This window comes from Lampris incognitus, chromosome 19 (assembly GCF_029633865.1).
Source record: "Lampris incognitus isolate fLamInc1 chromosome 19, fLamInc1.hap2, whole genome shotgun sequence".
NCBI classification, from domain to species: Eukaryota; Metazoa; Chordata; class Actinopteri; order Lampriformes; family Lampridae; genus Lampris; species Lampris incognitus.
Window position 1 is genome coordinate 4,725,178 of NC_079229.1, and position 17,500 is coordinate 4,742,677.

Here is a 17,500-nt window from a genome sequence, read left to right on the forward strand (position 1 = left end):
AAAACACGACTAAAGTGGAGGGTGTGCATTTGATGCGTATGCATTTGATGTGGTAACATCGTCCTTGTGGGTTGTGTTCTTTCATGTGCATGTAAATGGCTGTTTGTGTTCAGTACATGAGCTACGTGTGCTTTCTTTGTGCATGTGTGCCGGTGTAGCACAACCTTTTTTCAGCGTTTGGTCAAAAGCAGAATTTCCACAGCTGCATGGGTATCGGAAAAAACCCCTATGTATTTAATTTACCGAAGTGCATGTGCACACATCTGTAATCACAACAACAGGTTAGTGGTGAAGTTGTGCTGAGGAGAATGAACGTTGAGGGCGACCCCCCCCCCCACCTTTGGAGAGCTGTCAATTAACTCTCTCTCTCGCTCGCACACACACACACACACGCATGCATGCACATACACAAAACACATGCACACAAACATACACATGCACGCACTCACATGCATGCAAACACACATGCACGCATATACACATGCACACGCATGCATGCACATACACAAACACATGCACGCAAACATGCACACACACATGCACACAAACACACATGCATGCACACACACACATGCACATACATATACACATGCACACACATGCGTGCACACACACACACCAGCATGCACACACACGTACACACACGTACATGCACGTGCGCACACACACACATACACATGTACATACACACACACACACACACGTGCGTGCACACACACACACACACACACACACACACACACACACACACACACACACACACACACACACACACACACCGCCATTACAGCCACACTGAATCTGTTGTCCAAGAGGAGCCAACATTGAAGGCCAAACAACGCCGCCTGTAGAGAGAGAAAGTGTGATCGGGTCAAAAAAGGAAGCGGAAAACAGATTTGCGAAGTCGGGTGTCAGCACGACCGGCACCAAATGCCGACCCAAAGCTGATCCAAGCTGATCCGAATCGAGCGACACGCTTTCGGCGGGAACGGCCCGTGATCCAAGCGAGTGCGAGGCCGTGATGGATCGCACCGATGGAAAACACCTCTGGAAGTCAGTCATGTCTGAAGCCTCGGCCTTTTTCTTCTTTCTTTCTTTGGCAACTGGCCTCAGCTGCAAAGCCCGTTCCTTTCACGGAGCATTATGAAACTTCTGGCATTATTGAAGATCTGTCGAGCCTCTCGGTGAAATGTGGACCTTATTCCCCCTGCAGGTGCGTCACTCGTCACTCGGATGAGCCGAGGAGCCGTCTCGAGACGTGAAAGGGATTTCCAATGACGGCATGGTTAAAAGGCACATCACTTCTCGTTCGGGGGGGGGGGGGGGGATAAAACAGTGCATCTTTCAGAAGGTGCGGCGCGCCGTTTCTTGGCAGCGTGAATGCATGCATTACTCCTACGCCGGTGAGTGAACGGAAGCTAAAGGACAAAAGTGGGAAGGGTTTGCAACCTCTCGCCGGTTCCCCAAAACCTCCGATTTAAAGATGATTGCTTCCACGCGCACTCGTGGGAGAGGCCACGCGAGCACTTCAATCAAGGCTCCCCTGCAGCCCTCAGGACGAAGCGGAGAGAGCCTGCCTCCTAATGATACTCGCAGAGGGCCCTGTCGAGTCCTTCTCCAACAGCACCGGCTCCAGAACGACACGCAGCAATTGAATAATCACCGTTGTTAAGAAAATACAAAATCATCACGCCGGCGAACGCGTTTGATATGTTGCACGCGTGTGGATAACAGATAATACGCTTTTCTTCTTCCTTCCCGACTCGCGGCCAGGCCGAGTCTTCCTCCCCTCGTGCAGCTGTGCAGAGGGTCCAGTGTTCCCCCGGTGATAATAAGGCCTGATGGACTATGACAGACAGGGCCTCCATAATATCAGCCGCTGATGCCGGCGATCAATTTCAGACGGCGGCTGGGGCCAGCGCCGCGGTGTCCATCTTTATAATTTGATTTGTTATCCCGTCCAACAGTTGGTACAGCAATCATTGCGGCGATCACCCCAACCCCAACCCCCCACCCCCAACCCCCACCCCCGGCTCCCAATCCCCATCCCCGTCCTGGCCCTGGCTGGATCAGTCTGCCATTGCTACAGTTCCATGCCCAGTGTGACAACTAAAAAAGTTGCGACTTAATTGCACCTTGCCCCTTCTCGCTCTCCCTCTCTCTCGGCGCCCGCCGCCGCCAGCTGTCACCGTCCACATCACACATGTCGTCCCCCAGGCACCCAATCTGGCAACCCAACCCCCAACATCTATTTCCTACCGCCTCTAAAATGTCCGGACATCCCATAATTTTGTAATTCGCCCCCGACTACAGCTGTTGGCGGGGAGGGGGTGAGGGTGGGAGGAAGGGAGGGAGGGAGGGAGGGAGGGAGGGAGGGGGGGGGTTGAGCCAGCCGCGCCCCAGTTAATCATGGATTACTTTATCTGGGCCAATCCAAATCCTCGTATGTAATACAGTGCTACCTCAGCAGTGAATAATCACTGCCCCGCCCCCACCCACCCACCCCCACACACACACACATACCACCCTCCTCCTCCTTTCCAATTCCTCCTCTCATTTTGCGGCATACGTTTTCTACGCATGGCTGTAAATCCTCATCGCACTTTCACGGGGCGAGCCGCTCCAGAAATGTAATGTCGGAGTATTAGCGGCTCGTAGTTCAGAACGAGGAAACATTTACCGAGGCCCCGGCTGCAGCCACGTGGCACCGTGCCCGGAGTGTGCCTGGCGAAGGAGCGTATAACGTCCATGACGCGCCACGACACATGCCGGACGACAGGTCACGGAGCAGACGAGCCCCAACCGAAGCACGGCGGTCCTTTAAAACGAGGACGGCGGGGAGCACGGAGGAGAGACATAAGACGGGGGGACGGAGACGGAGCGAGGGCGGCGAGCCGGAAACGATGGGGAGGTGGCGAGAGCAGCTGTTGACGAAGTCTGGAGTTTGAGAGTAGCCGCGGTGCAGCAGGGTGGCTGGCACGGTGGGCCGCAGCCCCGCACTTGGCTGCGGCCCACCAGCGGCATTCGTGATAAATGATGCTTTTAAATAGGAGCCGTGGTCAGGCCGTGGAGGATAGACTCTGATGGCGAAGAAAACAAAGCTCGCGAGTCCACAGGATCTCCTCTTTCCCTGGCCTACAGTCTCAGACCCAGCAATAAGCACATCACTGTTTTCCACACCACAGAAAGTGAAGGAGCCGGCGTCCGGGTGGCGTGGCGGTCTACTCCGTTGCCTACCGACACGGGGATCGCCGGTTCGAATCCCCGTGTTACCTCCGGCTTGGTCGGGCGTCCCTACAGGCACAATTGGCCGTGTCTGCGGGTGGGAAGCCGGATGTGGGTGTGTGTCCTGGTCGCTGCGCTAGCGCCTCCCTTGGTCGGTCGGGGCGCTTGTTCAGGGGGGAGGGGGAACTGGGGGGAATACCGTGATCCTCCTGTGCACTACGCCCCCCTGGTGAAACCCCTCACTGTCAGGTGAAAAGAAGCGGCTGGTGACTCCACATGTATGGGAGGAGGCACGTGGTAGTCTGCAGCCCTCCCTGGATCGTACTTGGGCCCTCCCCAGATTGTACAAGTACAATTAGGGGGGGGGGGATAGGGGGAAAAAAATCCGAAAAAAAAGAAGAAAGTAATGGAGCCTCAGCCCTCCTGATGGAGCCCCCCCCCCCCCCTCGAATTCTAATGAGCTCGGCCAAAGTGTTTTCCGTTTCTTCTTCACGGTACCGGTCCGGGTAGATGTCCGACCCACGTCGGGCAGCGCTGCCCGGGGCAGAGGAACATTAGTTAAAATGTCAGACACGGTGCGGATCCAACCATCACAGCCAGCGGAGCATATTTAAGCGCGGGACAGAAATAGCAGCCAAATTATTCTGCAGCAGATGTAGGTCAATGGAGAAGTTTCTCTCTCAGGTGTGCAGGAGTGGGTAGTGTATGTATGTGTGTGTGTGTAGGGGGAGGGGGAGGGGGGGAGGGGTTGTTTTTCCTGGTGTAAACGGGCCGGCGTATTGCTCATGTCAGCGAAGACTTTCTGCTTTTCCATCCTCCACCCTCGAGTATTGGGCCTGGCGGGCGGGGGGGGGGGCCGTCAACAGAACGCGTGATTGATAGCCGGCTGCTTCATTCAAAGGCGGCGCCGGCGGAGGCCCGGCTCCACCATAGCGTGTCTGCAGCGGAGGAGGGAGAACAAAGCATTACGCCGCAACCCTAATCGCACCGCCCTCGCCGTGCAGATTCATAACGCCTTGTAACGTCATGCCGTCGTACATATGAACCCTGTACGTGTCAGCCGGTATCGACATCCGAGGGGGCAGACCGGCGGCGTCGATACGGTTGGCTACACGAGGCTGCCGTGGACTCGGGGGCGATTTTACTTTCAGACGTCATTATGACAATTGCCCGCTCTTTAAACCGTCCCTTATCCGAGCCTCTATGTGTATTGCGGCATTAGTCAGCAATCCACCCGTGCACGCACACACACACACACACACACACACAGACACACACACACACACACAGAGGAGCGAGAGAGCAATTTTCATTTAATCCATCTGCAAGGCTGCATTCACGGACAATAACACACGGACAAAAAGGGATTTGACTATGCGAGAATACCCTAACAGGCAGCCATATTCAGACCGCTGCAGACACGGACCAACGATAAAGGGGCCTCGTCGTTCCCTGGAAGAGACCGGAATAACGAGCCCACCGTTGTGCATCCGCCCTGCAGGCCGAAGGGTAAACTTTAGTGTGCCGCCGAAGGAAGCGCCACGATGTGCGAGTACCAAAAGGCCCCATTGTAAGTTTGTTGTTGTTTTTTGGGGGGGGGGCCACAGTTGTACCCTTCCAATTACCCCACTCTTCCGAGCCGTCCCGGTGGCTGCTCCACTCCCTCTGCCTCTGCAGACTACCACGTGCCTCCTCCGATACGTGTGGAGTCGCCAGCTGTTTCTTTTCACCTGACGGTGAGGAGTTTCACCGGGGGGCCGTAGCGCGTGGGAGGATCACGTTATTCCCCCCCGGTCCTCCCGACCATGCGCCCCAACCGACCAGAGGCGGTGCTAGTGCAGCGAACGGGGCACGTACCCACCCGCAGCTCGACCAAGCCGGAGGCAGCACGGGGATTCGAACCGGCGATCCCCGTGCTGGCAGGCAACGGAACCGACCGCCACGCTACTCAGACGCCCCGTTGTCAGGTAAACTAGCCAAAGCAAATTCTGCCTCAGCGTGTTGGTGTTGACGCCTACCAGAGCTTAAAAAGACGAGCTACGTTAGCATCTGAGGCGACAGGTGAGGGCTATTATGCGGGGGGCCCCGACACGGCGCCTCAGAAGTGACCGACTCGCAGCCTCAAAGCGGAGAGGAGAGCTCAAAGTGAAGAAGGATGAAAGGGGCCTCTCGGCGCCTCCTACCTCCACGGCGATGCGAGTCCGCCAACCAACAAACTCGATTACCATTAGCCGGCCACTGGATTAGCATATCAACACACAGGACCGCCAGTCTGAACGAAGTGCACGCCCCACTGCGCCGTGTTACGGCGAGCGTTTGCACGTTTGCGGGGACGTTGTGAGGCGGCGAGTGTTTTCAGGGCACCGCGCGAGGCTTTGCGATTTGAATATCATCAGAGGCCCTAAAAGCAGTAATCCTCCCGCACTGGTTCAGTCATTCCCCGAGGATTAACTCTAAAGTGCTGCTTGCTCACTGATGTTTGGGACCGCTCCTCTGATACGTTTCGGTGGGAAAGCGAGAGGGGGGGGAGGGAGGGGGGGGGGCCTCCTCTCTGCACGTCTGCGGCGACTCGTCCCCTCGCAACCCCAAAGCAGAGATTCGCCGCTGCTGGAACTAAGTTGATTCGGCCACGTTTGCGCCGCAAACCGAAGTGTGCACCGGAGAATAAACAAGTGTGTGTGTGTGTGGGTGGGGGGTGGTGGGGGGTGGGGGGGGGGGCACTTTGATGTCAGGGAACATGGACCGATGGAGTTTGTCATATTGTTTTTGTCTCATTTCCCCACAAAGAACACACTCCCTTGGAATAAGTGGGCTGTGATTCAGTGTCGCTGTGTGTCTCAGCATGAAGTCATTGAGGAATGCAATTAGCACTTCGCCGAACAGACGTTTCTCTGAAACGAGAGAGAACAACTGGGAACATAATGAAGAAAGGAGGAGGAGGAGGAGGAGGAGGAGGGGGGGGGGGGCGGTTAACAGTACAAGGATTTTTAATGCCGGCTAATGTTGACCCGGATGCCTGCTCAGAATTTCAAACTTTTGCCTTTTTTGTTGAATTAATTAAGTCCCGGGTCCTCTCGCATGCAAAACAGGCTGCAAAAAAGGAGGGAGGGGGGGAGGGGGGGGTTTCTTCTCATTGCTCAAAAAGTTTTCCGTTTTTTTTTTCTTCTTTTCTTCTCGTAAACACGTAATTTCCAATCCCAAACTTTGTCCAATCACTCCCAGTGTATCCCATTGTTTTATGGCTGTTAAAGTCATTATATTCCCCATGATGACCTTTAAATGATTCTCTCAAAGTGGCACTGCCAAGACTCGCTATTGTGCGCTCCATTTCCCTTGGCAGACCTTATCCAAAATTCATTCCCTGACCAATAATTCTCGAGGAAATATTAAAGGCGGTTTAATAGAGACGGGATCAGATTGCGGTTGGCCCGCACTTGAGGTCGTTTCGGCTCATTAGGAAGGAGCGCGTATTGGAAAAGCCGGCGGCTCGGCGTGCAACTAGACAGCGACGCTGTCGGGCGGCGTCTCATAGCCCAGCGCTCTGCAGGGCAGGTCCCCAAACTGTCACCCCCGTACTCACCCGGAGGTAAACTGTCACCTCCTTACTATTAAAAGAACTCCCCGGAGGAGGAGAAAGAGGAGGAGAGGCGGACGGGGAGAGCAACGCATCCCCAAACAAACACAAACAAACACCGCTCTCCCTCACAGGCTGCTGCTGCTGAGGCCAGTTACCTGCCTTTTTATTGTTTTTATGTTCTGCAACGCCTAAAGAAGACTCCAGTGTCTGATTTCAGTAGCAATGCGTGTATTATACACATCCCAGCAGTACGTGCCACAGCAAAAGGAAGCATCGCCAAGTCAACGGCTAATGCAAATGTACACTGTTCATCAGGAAGGCAAGCAAGGCCATTTGCCTGCATTTCAAGCTGATCCGTCGTCATAGTCCTGCAGACTGAAAGCGACATAAAGCGATGGGCTATGCTGAGTGTGAAGTAAATTGAGAACACGCGGGAACAAACAAAGACAGATAAACACATGCACATACACACACGTGCACACATGCACGTACGCACACATGCACACATGCACATACACACACATGCACATACACACACATGCACACATGCACATACACACATGCATGTACACACACATGCACACATGCACATACACACACATGCACACACATGCACATACACACACACTTGCACACATGCACATACACACACATGCACACATGCACATGCACATACACATACACACACACACACACACACACACACACACACACACACACACACACACACACACACATTGCACTGTGCGTGCTTGTCAAGCAGGCGGATAAAAGGTAACGGCAGAAGAAGGAACTCATTATAGATTGTGATTCAGACATAAAAGCCAGTCGGGATGTTTCTTTTTTGTTTTGTTTTGTGTTTTTTTTTTGTCTAAGAATAACTTCATCTGCTTCTCCTTACAGTAAATCACTGATACGACCGTCTATTATGAGAGCTCGGCTCCCAGGTCCTGATACGATACAACTCCTCTAGATCACAACACGACTGAACTGAGTTTGGGGGAAGTGTTTGAGAGGTATAACAAAGTGTTATCAAAATAAATGACAAGCACAACGACAATAATATCTAAGAAAATACTTGTCTCGGGGGACATCTAGTATTGTGCCGTTGGGTTTTTTTTTCTTCTTAAGTTTCTCAGTCACACAGCGTGACAAATATGTGGGACACAGCACCTCTGGACACACAACGTTCAACTGTTCCAGATATTTGGACATGTAAACCCACACATGCAGATACACACATTTTAATACAGTAAGTTCAATACCGGTGTTATGGAATTTTCCGACTCCCCCACAGAATCCGACTCCCCTTGGCATGACGCTAGGTAAGGTTAAGCTACACCCCCCACTCCCTCTCAACCCTAGCCCCCCCCCCCTCCTAACAACCCCCAAACCCTAACAGTAACCTGTTCATGCCAAGGGGGGGGCAGATTCTGCGGGGAGTCAGAAAATTGCAAAACACCGGCACATAGACACAGGTGCAGAAAACAAATGCAATATCTACGCACATATGCCTGCCCTGCACACACAGTTACACATAGGCAAACACACGCACATGCGAAGGCAAGATTGAGAGAGAGCTTAGCTGCAGAGTACAACCCCGAGGGCCGGTCTACCTGATTAATGAGGGGAGGAAGGCAAGGAGAGGAGGATGAGGCAGGGGTGTTAATGGAGCTATGATACATTCCTCCAGGCCTCAAGTTTTATAGGTGGATCTCAAGTGTATCTGCACAATATAAAAATACCACAGAGAGTCGTATAAAGCCGAACCTTGGTGGCGAGGGAGGTGAAATATGCGAATCTGACAAGTCTTGAGTGTGCAGCGAAATACGTTTGGCTTTGGATTTCCTCCACCTTTGCATAGGTGGAGGGAGATAATGGTGGAAAATATGGTGCAATCATTCGGTTATAATGAACAAACTAATCCTAGTGAAGGTCTTCGCACCGCTTTCAACAGTTTAGCATTGTCCTCGGGGAGGGTGTTTTCTCTCTCTCTCTCTAGTCTCTTGTTCAGTCGAGATTTATTCCAGTCCAACACTAGATAAAGAGGTCAGTCAGCCCTGCTGTTAATTTCTTCAAATACTGACACAACTTTATACAAAAATCAGAGGGATTCTGACCCTTTTAGGGTTTATTGCAGTTCATGCAAAACAATTTATACAATACGCAGACGAGCTGGACAAAATGCCAATGCAATATCGGCAATGTGACGTGAGATTAGATCTCATCTGGGATTTGGTTTATCCCAATAGTGACATAACAAATGTTGTCTTAAAGGATGCATTAAAGTAAAGCGATGCAGTTTTCTGAACCGACGAGCCTGTTTTGGCTGACTGAAATGAATTGTGAACGGCTCTACCTGCCTGCTCATCACGTCCACGTTACTAATGATCGACTCGCAGCATTTTCCTGCGTGTAAACATCCTGCGAAAGCACCAGTAGACATCGCCAACATATCATCACATTAGCAATATTGAGGAATTCAGTGAAGAAGAAAATTTTGATATTTGATTATGGCGATATCACCCAGCCTTAATAGTTAACCTGTTTGCAGAGTTGGCCTTTTAAGCTGTATTCAGACATGCACAACTAAACTCCACATCGCCCTTCCTGTCCTGGAGACATCACGTAGGGCTGCAAAGACAAGTCAGGCTCAAGAAAACCAAGGCCATCCGATGAAGGTCGACGCCTGCATACCGTTACACGGCGTATATAACGTCTGCGCAACGCCACCGAAACGTGAGGCTTAATCAAACACGGAGTAGTCCATTTGGTATTTATGCTATTCCGAGGAGTTGATCATTTTCATGGAGTCCCATCAAGCGGCCAGAGTGCAGCGTCGGGGCACGGAGGGTCTCCTGGGACAGGGAAGACAAAACAGCCGTGGTGGGGAGTCGCTCGGCCCGCGACTGAGCCCTGCCCGGCCTCCCAGCCCCCCACCCCCATGAGGATTAGTGAACTTTGCACTTTACAAAGCGGCTCATCCAGAAACACTGTGCACACAGAGCCGCGGCGGCGGACAGTGCCAGCTTGGTGTGACATGTGTATGTGAGGGGAGTTCAGACGGGGGCGGAAAGCACGCAAGAGAGAGAGAGCGAGGCGGCGAGAAAGACTGAACGAGAGAGACGGCGACGGCGAGAGGGAGTGAATGGCCTCTGTGCATAGCCGTAGTCCACCGGCTTCCGGTTTCTACTGCAGCGGTCATACCGGTTTCCTGTTGGCTGGCGTGCGCTACTGACGGCGGAATATTTTTCGCGGCGCCTGCAAGATTTACCACGGATGAACGTCGACGACGTGCACAGAACGGTCGGCAAACGGTCGCCTGCACCTGCCAGCACACGGGTGAAAGGTTTCAAGCGACGTCCACGATTATGAGCATCCTCATCCTCATAATCGTGGACGTAACTCCAATTCTGAGGATGAGGATGCTCATCCTCATAATTCTGGACGTCACTTGAAACTTTTCACCCGTTTGCTGGCAGGTGCAGGCGACCGTTTGTCGACCGTTCTGTGCACGTCGTTGACATTCAGCCGTGGTAAATCTTGCAGCACGGCGAAAAATATTCCCCTGTCAGTAGCGCACGCCAGCCAACAGGAAACCGGCATGACCGCTGCAGTAAAAACCGGAAGCCGGTGGACTACGGCTATGCACAGAGTGGACTGGAGTGAGCAAAGACTCGGGTTGGAAGTAAACTCCTGTGCAGGGCCTGGAGGAGAGAGAGCGTACCGACACATCGGGCCATCGTGCGCTACAGGTCCTCCTATGTGCTGCATTACTTCATCAGTTGAGGTTTAGTCACCGCTAACGGCTAATAGCAACATTTGTCCCTGTTCATAACCGAAAGCTTTTTTGATAATTAGCAACGGCGGGGATCAATGGTGTGAAATGTTTCAGCGAGGTCTGGGCAGGGATTTATTTATGAAAGGGACGACATAATAGCAGCACATTTCTCACCGTGAATAACGACTCCTGCGCTGCTGTTCCCGTATCCTTCTGGAGACGCGATTCATCAGAGCCAATAAGAGCCGGCGATTTGTCTTCGGGTCTTTGTCTGATAGAGGAGGCTGATGAATACGAGAGCAAACGGCCACACGATGTATAGCCCTGCGTATCTGTGAATTTAACGTGCCGAATCTGAGCGCATCTATCACAAGAGAAAGCACAACTAGGATACTGGGCATTTGAAAGCTGTCGGGCCCTCTGCCGGCTACGGTTTCAACATGTATTGGTAATATGCTCGGACAAGAAAGGGGAGGAAAAAAAAGAGAGAAAGTGTGAGTGAAGGAAGCGAATGGAGGACACAGGTCACTGTGGCCAACGGGTGTCTGAAACCACTGAGTAGCCGATTCCCCTCAGCCAAAGCCGACATTGTCAGGGCGTCTCGGCTGACAACGGCCTACTGTCGCCGACTGTGTCTTTCTGCAGATCCTGTGACAAGTACAATTCCTAGAGGGGAGGGGGGAGGGGGGAGGGGGGGGGAGGTCTCCTGACGTCCACTGTTCAGCGCTGCCCTGTCACCGTTAACAGTGGCGGCACAGAAAGGGGTGAGATCCTATCTTAAATGGCCGGGCCATCTTGAACAATAGACACACTGTCCTCCGCTTGTTGTGCCTGCACTTTTGTGGGTCGCTGTGGGCTCACAACAAGAGGCGGCAAACCCGCACTGTCACAATGCACAGCCTCCGTGTAAAGGCCACCGGCTGCAGAGCACAAAACCCCACTTGTGCGTCCGAAACCCCCGGCGGGGACAAAAAGAGAGCGGGGACAGTTGGAAAAAAGTTAATAACTGCCCGTGAAGCAAGATTAAGAGGGATTGGGGGGGGGGGAGGAGGGGGAGGAGGGGGAGGGGGGCGTCTGGGTGGCGCAGCGGTCTATTCCATTGCCTACCAACGCGTGGCTCGCCAGTTCGAATCCCCGTGTGACCTCCGGCTTTTGGCCGTGTCTGCGGGTGGGAAGCTGGCTGTGGGTATGTGCCCTGGTCCCTGCATGCACTAGCGCCTCCTCTGGTCAGTCGAGCGCCTGTTTGGGGGGGGGGGGACGCCCCCTGGCGAAACTCCTCACTGCCGGGTGAAAAGAAGCGGCTGGCGACTCCACATGTATGGGAGGAGGTATTTGGTAGCCCTTCCTGGATCAGCAGAGGGGGCGGAGCAGCGATCGGGACGGCCAAGAACAATCGGGGGGGATAAATGGGGGGGGGCGGTTGGGGGCGTCAGAATAGAGCGGAGGCATCGAGTACGACTTCATGTTCAGCGACCAGGGACCGCAAACTAATCGTGACGCAGAACTCGGACGAGCTCCTCCAACACACCGGGTTGCACGACGGGCCTCGTCCGACTCGTGCCTGGAAGCGAGTCCATCCGAGGAAGCGGTCAGAGAAGGAGTCGTCGTCTCCGGGCCTCGGCTCGGTTTCCTCCGTGTGAAACGCACCTCGGGTCTCTGACCGGCTCCTCCCGCGGCGCGTCGGCACACTCGTGAATGGGGAGCGCGCTCGACCCAGTGACTCGTCGCTGGGTCGAGCCCCCGACGAACCATTCATATTTCGTCTGTTTATTTCTTGGAGGGGGGTGGAGGAGGAGGAGGGGGGGGGGAGAATTGGGAGCGGGACAGAAATGGAAAAAAATATTAAACGGCTGACCTTTCCGACAGCGGCCTACAAACACGGGGAACAACGGGTCCTGGATTGAGCCTGACGCACAAATTACTCCAAAGGTCACGTTTATTCAGCTTCCGGAGACGGTCAGGCCCTCCGACGGCGTCGGCCGTTCCTCGATGGAAGGGAGGCGGGGGAGGGGGGCGGGGGGACAATAGCGTTACCCCGCATCACATCCGTCGCCCCTTACACACCGCTACGTTCCTCTTTTCCCCGTACTGTGCCGGTTTTGTTTTGTTTACTTCTTCGCTCTCCCCTACTGTGTGCCGTGTCGGCCTATGGCTCCCGCCGCCATCGCGGTGTGTCTCCACTCGGTGCAATAACGGCGCACGGCCCAGCGGCCCCGGGGTGAGGGGTAATCGGGGATCCACACGCCGTTCTCTGGCAGCGCACTCTTTACTTTGTTGGTCGGTGCGTTTGCGTGCCAAATTCCTCAGCGGCGGACCGAACCTGCACGCTCGTGTGTGCATAATGTAGGCGTGCACGTGTGTGCATGCGTGCATGTGTGTGTGTGTGTGCGTGCACGTGTGTGTGTGTGTGCGTGCACGTGTGTGTGCGTGCACGTGTGTGTGTGTGCGTGCACGTGTGTGTGTGTGCACGTGTGTGTGCGTGCACGTGTGTGTGTGTGCACGTGTGTGTGCGTGTGCACGTGTGTGTGCGTGCACGTGTGTGTGCATGCACGTGTGTGTGTGCACGTGTGTGTGCATGCACGTGTGTGTGCGTGCACGTGTGTGTGCATGCACGTGTGTGTGTGTGCACGTGTGTGTGCGTGCACGTGTGTGTGTGTGCACGTGTGTGTGCGTGCACGTGTGTGTGTGTGTGCACGTGTGTGTGCATGCACGTGTGTGTGTGCGTGCATGTGTGCGTGCACGTGTGTGTGTGTGTGTGCACGGCCCGTAGGGGTTACGCGGAGGGTGCAGTACGGGGTGACGAACAGGACGCTTTTGTGTTCAGTCTCTCGGCTGTCTGCACACCGACGGAGGAGAGGTGGATGAGAGGAGGAGGGGGTGGGGGGGTGGGGGGAGGTGATGGAGATAGCGAGATAGGAAGCAGCGATGAGAGCGATACTGACGACACTGTTTGAGAAGTGGAGGTGAGAGAGGTGTGGGAGAATTGAAGGGTGAGAGAAAGGGAGAGGGGGGGGGGGGAGGAGGTGAAGAGAAACGAAAGACTTGGTGCGTTCAGGAGCGCCGCGCTGCTGCCTATTCGACCCACAAAGCAACACGGAAGTTGGGAAATGCGGGGAAATGTCCGCCCGCCCAGGTCCAGAGATTAGAGAAAAAGACTTGGCGTGAGGGGGGCTGCACAGGCCGACAGGAAGGAGGAAGGGGAACTTGGCCGGCTTCAAACACGGCTGCGTGGCTGCTAACCTTCACACATGGCGGGGCTTGAAAATGAGCCGATCGTGTGTTGATGGACGCCGATTAGTTTGGCCGAAGCCGTTGTTGTAGCCAATTTAACCCGCGCCGGATAGGAACCGTTCAACTGTACTATTTCGCAATCACGAGACGAAACGTCTGAAACCCTCTAAATGGCGTAACATCACGACGAAGCGCCCGGCTTGAGCTGCTAGAAGGTCAGCTGGCATGCCCGGCCTTGATATGTGATATTTGAGAGACCTTTAAAACAGTAAAGCTGTATAATAAGCATCGCAGGAGGAGAAAAAGACGCAGCCCTTAAAGCCTATTACCCAACACAAAGTACAAACAAACAAAACGGAAACCCCCCCCCCCCCGGTGAGCGTGCACCTCTGAGAAATCCGACCCGGGGGGGGGGGAGGTTTGTTCGCGTTGAACACAAAACACGACGCCGAGTTATGAAAGCCGCATATGTAGGCGTGAGCAGGCCACAAAAGTGCAATGAACGTAGGATAGATTAGCTCGTCCCTACGCCGTGTGCAGTATATAAGGAGGGATCATCTGTGCAGGAAAGGTTTCCAAAAATTCATCGTGGTCACACGCCAGAGGGTTTCGCACTGGGACGAAACGTACGGAGCATGTGGTCTTGAACGCAGCACACATCAGATAACCAAAAATGCACCATTCCACCCATAGCAGAGCCTCACAGTGGAGAGGGGGTTAGCATGGCAGCGGCGGAGTACTGACCTCCATTACCGTAATATGGTAATCTTATCTAATTATCTAACGAAGCCCTCGGTAGGTGATCAATACCACCGATGGACAGAGGAGTTCGAGGCAGCTTTAACCCCGTGTGTCCTCTACAACTTTGTGCACGGCCGAATCCGGGAGAGGAGACGGCGAGCGGGGCGGTCTGTATGTCCGTCATTAGCAGGTCCAATTCTTTTTTTGGGGGACCCCCCCCCCAATTGTATCCAGCCAATTACCCCCACTCTTCCGATCCATCCCGGTCTCTGCTCCACACCCCCTCTGCTGATCCGGGGAGGGCTGCAGACTACCACATGCCTCCTCCCATACATGTGGAGTCGCCAGCCGCTTCTTTTCACCTGACAGTGAGGAGTTTCACCAGGGGGATGTAGCGCGCATGGGGGGGGCACGCTATTACCCCCCCCCAGTTCCCCCTTTCCCCCGAACAGGTGCCCTGACCGACCACAGGAGGCGCTAGTGCAGCGACCAGGACACACTCACATCCAGGTCCCCCCCCCCCCCAGAGACACAGCCAATTGTGTCTGCAGGGACCCCCGACCAAGCCGGAGGTGACATAGACCGCTACGCCACCCAGACGTCCCAGCATGTCTAATTCCTACCATTTCTCAACACCGCCTAATCTCTGGAACTGCCAAAAACCAAACCGCTTTTAATGCCAAAGCAGCAAAACTCGGCGTTTTAAAGAACACACGTTTTCAAATCTGACCTCAGCTTTCAGGCGAGGCCCCTGCAGAATCGAGGCTCCGTACGGGGCGTCACTGAATCTGCAGCACGATACCAGGAGTGGCACCGTCTGATGCTCTGTCAATGCCCGGCCCAATCCAATAAACTCTCATTTATTCCCCCCACAGCGGTGTTCAATACTCGGCCCTGATCTAGGGAGACAAGAGTCCCTCCATCCACACGCCCTCCGTGGTATTCTGAGGCCACGGCCCCGCCGCAGGTTCACCGAGAGGCTGGACACGTGCACGGATACGAGGGCGTCACAGCACGGCGCCTCCGCGATGAAACGGCGGCGGGGCAAGTGGTGGGCTGGAGGGGGGGGGGGCGAGCGGGACACCATAAATATGCTGCTTTTTCTCCTGCGCCGCAAAACAGCGGGGTGAGAGCTAGAGATGGCGGAGATATGGCGTCCATACCTACCTCCGGCACAGCCGGCACAGCGTGTGTCCGCTCCTGCCTTGCAAAGTAATAGGCTCTGCACACACGCACACACACACACACACACACACACACACACACACACACACACACACACACACACACACACACACACACACACACACACACACACACTTCCCCTCTACATCTGAGTGCATGTAGTTAATGCCATATGCATGGAAGTAAACAGACCAAGCCAACCTCACATGGGCGAGGTGATTGCCTCTGAGCAACAACAAACGTCTGGCGTTGTGCAAGGCAAATTCCCTTGAGAGGGAAATACGGGGGTTTCACCGACTCAACAGCGTTTAGCCACATACACCCGAAAGCCCCGTGCAACAATAGAGCGGTGTTGACGGAGCCGGGTGACGAGAGGAGGAGGCAGACATCGTTAGCCTCCCTCGTCGCACCTCCTCAGAGGACGGGCAAGCGTGCCTGTTCTGTTAGTGCGGTCAGCTGAAAGTACGAACAATGAGGCTCCCACAAAACAACGCGTCACTCGTCTCAGTCAAGTTATTGCTCTCCTCGGTAGACTGTATTTCAGCGCCGAGCCATTGTCCAAGGGTGCAGTCGCAGACACCTCCCGGAGTCAGGCGGCGTTCAGTTGGGACTATTCATTGATTTGAAATAGGAGTTGGAAATTTGAAGTACAGTAAAGACGCGTTGACTTGGAGCACTGCTCATATTGTGTTGCTGTGAGTGGGGTACGCACTGCTGCTACTAACCACGCTGCTGCATGATGCGTGGGTCTTTCATTCACAATTCATTCATGACTGTATCACACAGTCACCTCTTTTGTGTGCAATGCAATGCGTGCAATGCAATGCGTGCAATGCAATGCAATGCATGCATGGCTGCAGCAACAGTCCGAGAACTCTTCCTAAACTTTCCCCAAGGGGGAAAAAGGTATGTAGGCTACGAGTGATGAGCATGCAAGGAGGGGAGAGTGTAGACTCCTCTGCAAACCGCGCGTCGGGTGAAGCTGTCGGTTAAGTCACAACAACTCGAAACGGACCGCGACTTCGGAGGGTGTCGGTGTAAAACACACACGAGCAGAAACGCAGCCGTTGCGAGAAGCGGGTCTTGCTGCGCCGCTCTTGTTCCTGCTCGCGAGGAGCGTCGCGGTCCGGGACAACCGCCCGTGGAGCAAACCGACGAAGCCGCCCCTGCGAAGCCGGCCGGCCAACGATGCCGGAGCCCGCAAACAACCGGAGAACCTCTCCTCCGTCCTCCGCACACGCACGCACACGCACGCACGCGCGCGCGCACGCACGCAACCAAGAGCTCCTACTCACCCCCAGCTTCTTACTCCGTATCCTCACGTAGCCCTGTTTCACTATGTCATTGAAGTTGGAAGCCATGGCAGAAGCTCCCCGCTGTGGTCGGGAAAGTAAACCTCCGGATTTCTCGTATCACTGTCGCCTCCACAAGTCTTGGTTTTCCCTTCTTTCTCCTCCTCTTTATTCCGGGACTCCGCGCGGCATCCAGCGCGGGAGGACGGCGGGCGACCTGCTCCTTGTGCGTCGTCGCTTGGGCGACCGGCTCCGGCGGCGCGTTCCATCCGGCAGCAGGGAGATACCATTTCCTCAGCTGATCCGCTTCGCCCGCGAGCTTCCTGGATCACACCATCGCCCAAATCGCTGGGGGGGGGGGAGGAGGAGGAGGAGGAGGAGGGGGGGCGCGCAGGATCCGCGAAACGCAGCATCCCCCAAAGGATGCGTCTCCCGCAGACTCGAGCCTGCGGCGCACCGAGAGCGGAC

The 17,500-nt window shown here is 54.6% G+C and overlaps 1 protein-coding gene across 1 annotated transcript in view; it reads right to left on the reverse strand.

The window, feature by feature from the left end:
- dok6 (docking protein 6) overlaps window positions 1-17,286 on the reverse strand; it is a 44,793-nt gene extending 27,507 nt beyond the window's left edge. Inside the window, exon 1 of the mRNA XM_056299737.1 lies at window positions 17,036-17,286. Within this exon, the coding sequence (XP_056155712.1) occupies window positions 17,036-17,101 (66 nt within the window). The 5' untranslated portion in view covers window positions 17,102-17,286. The remainder of the gene's footprint in view (window positions 1-17,035) is intronic.
- Between the last annotated feature and the right edge of the window lie 214 nt (window positions 17,287-17,500).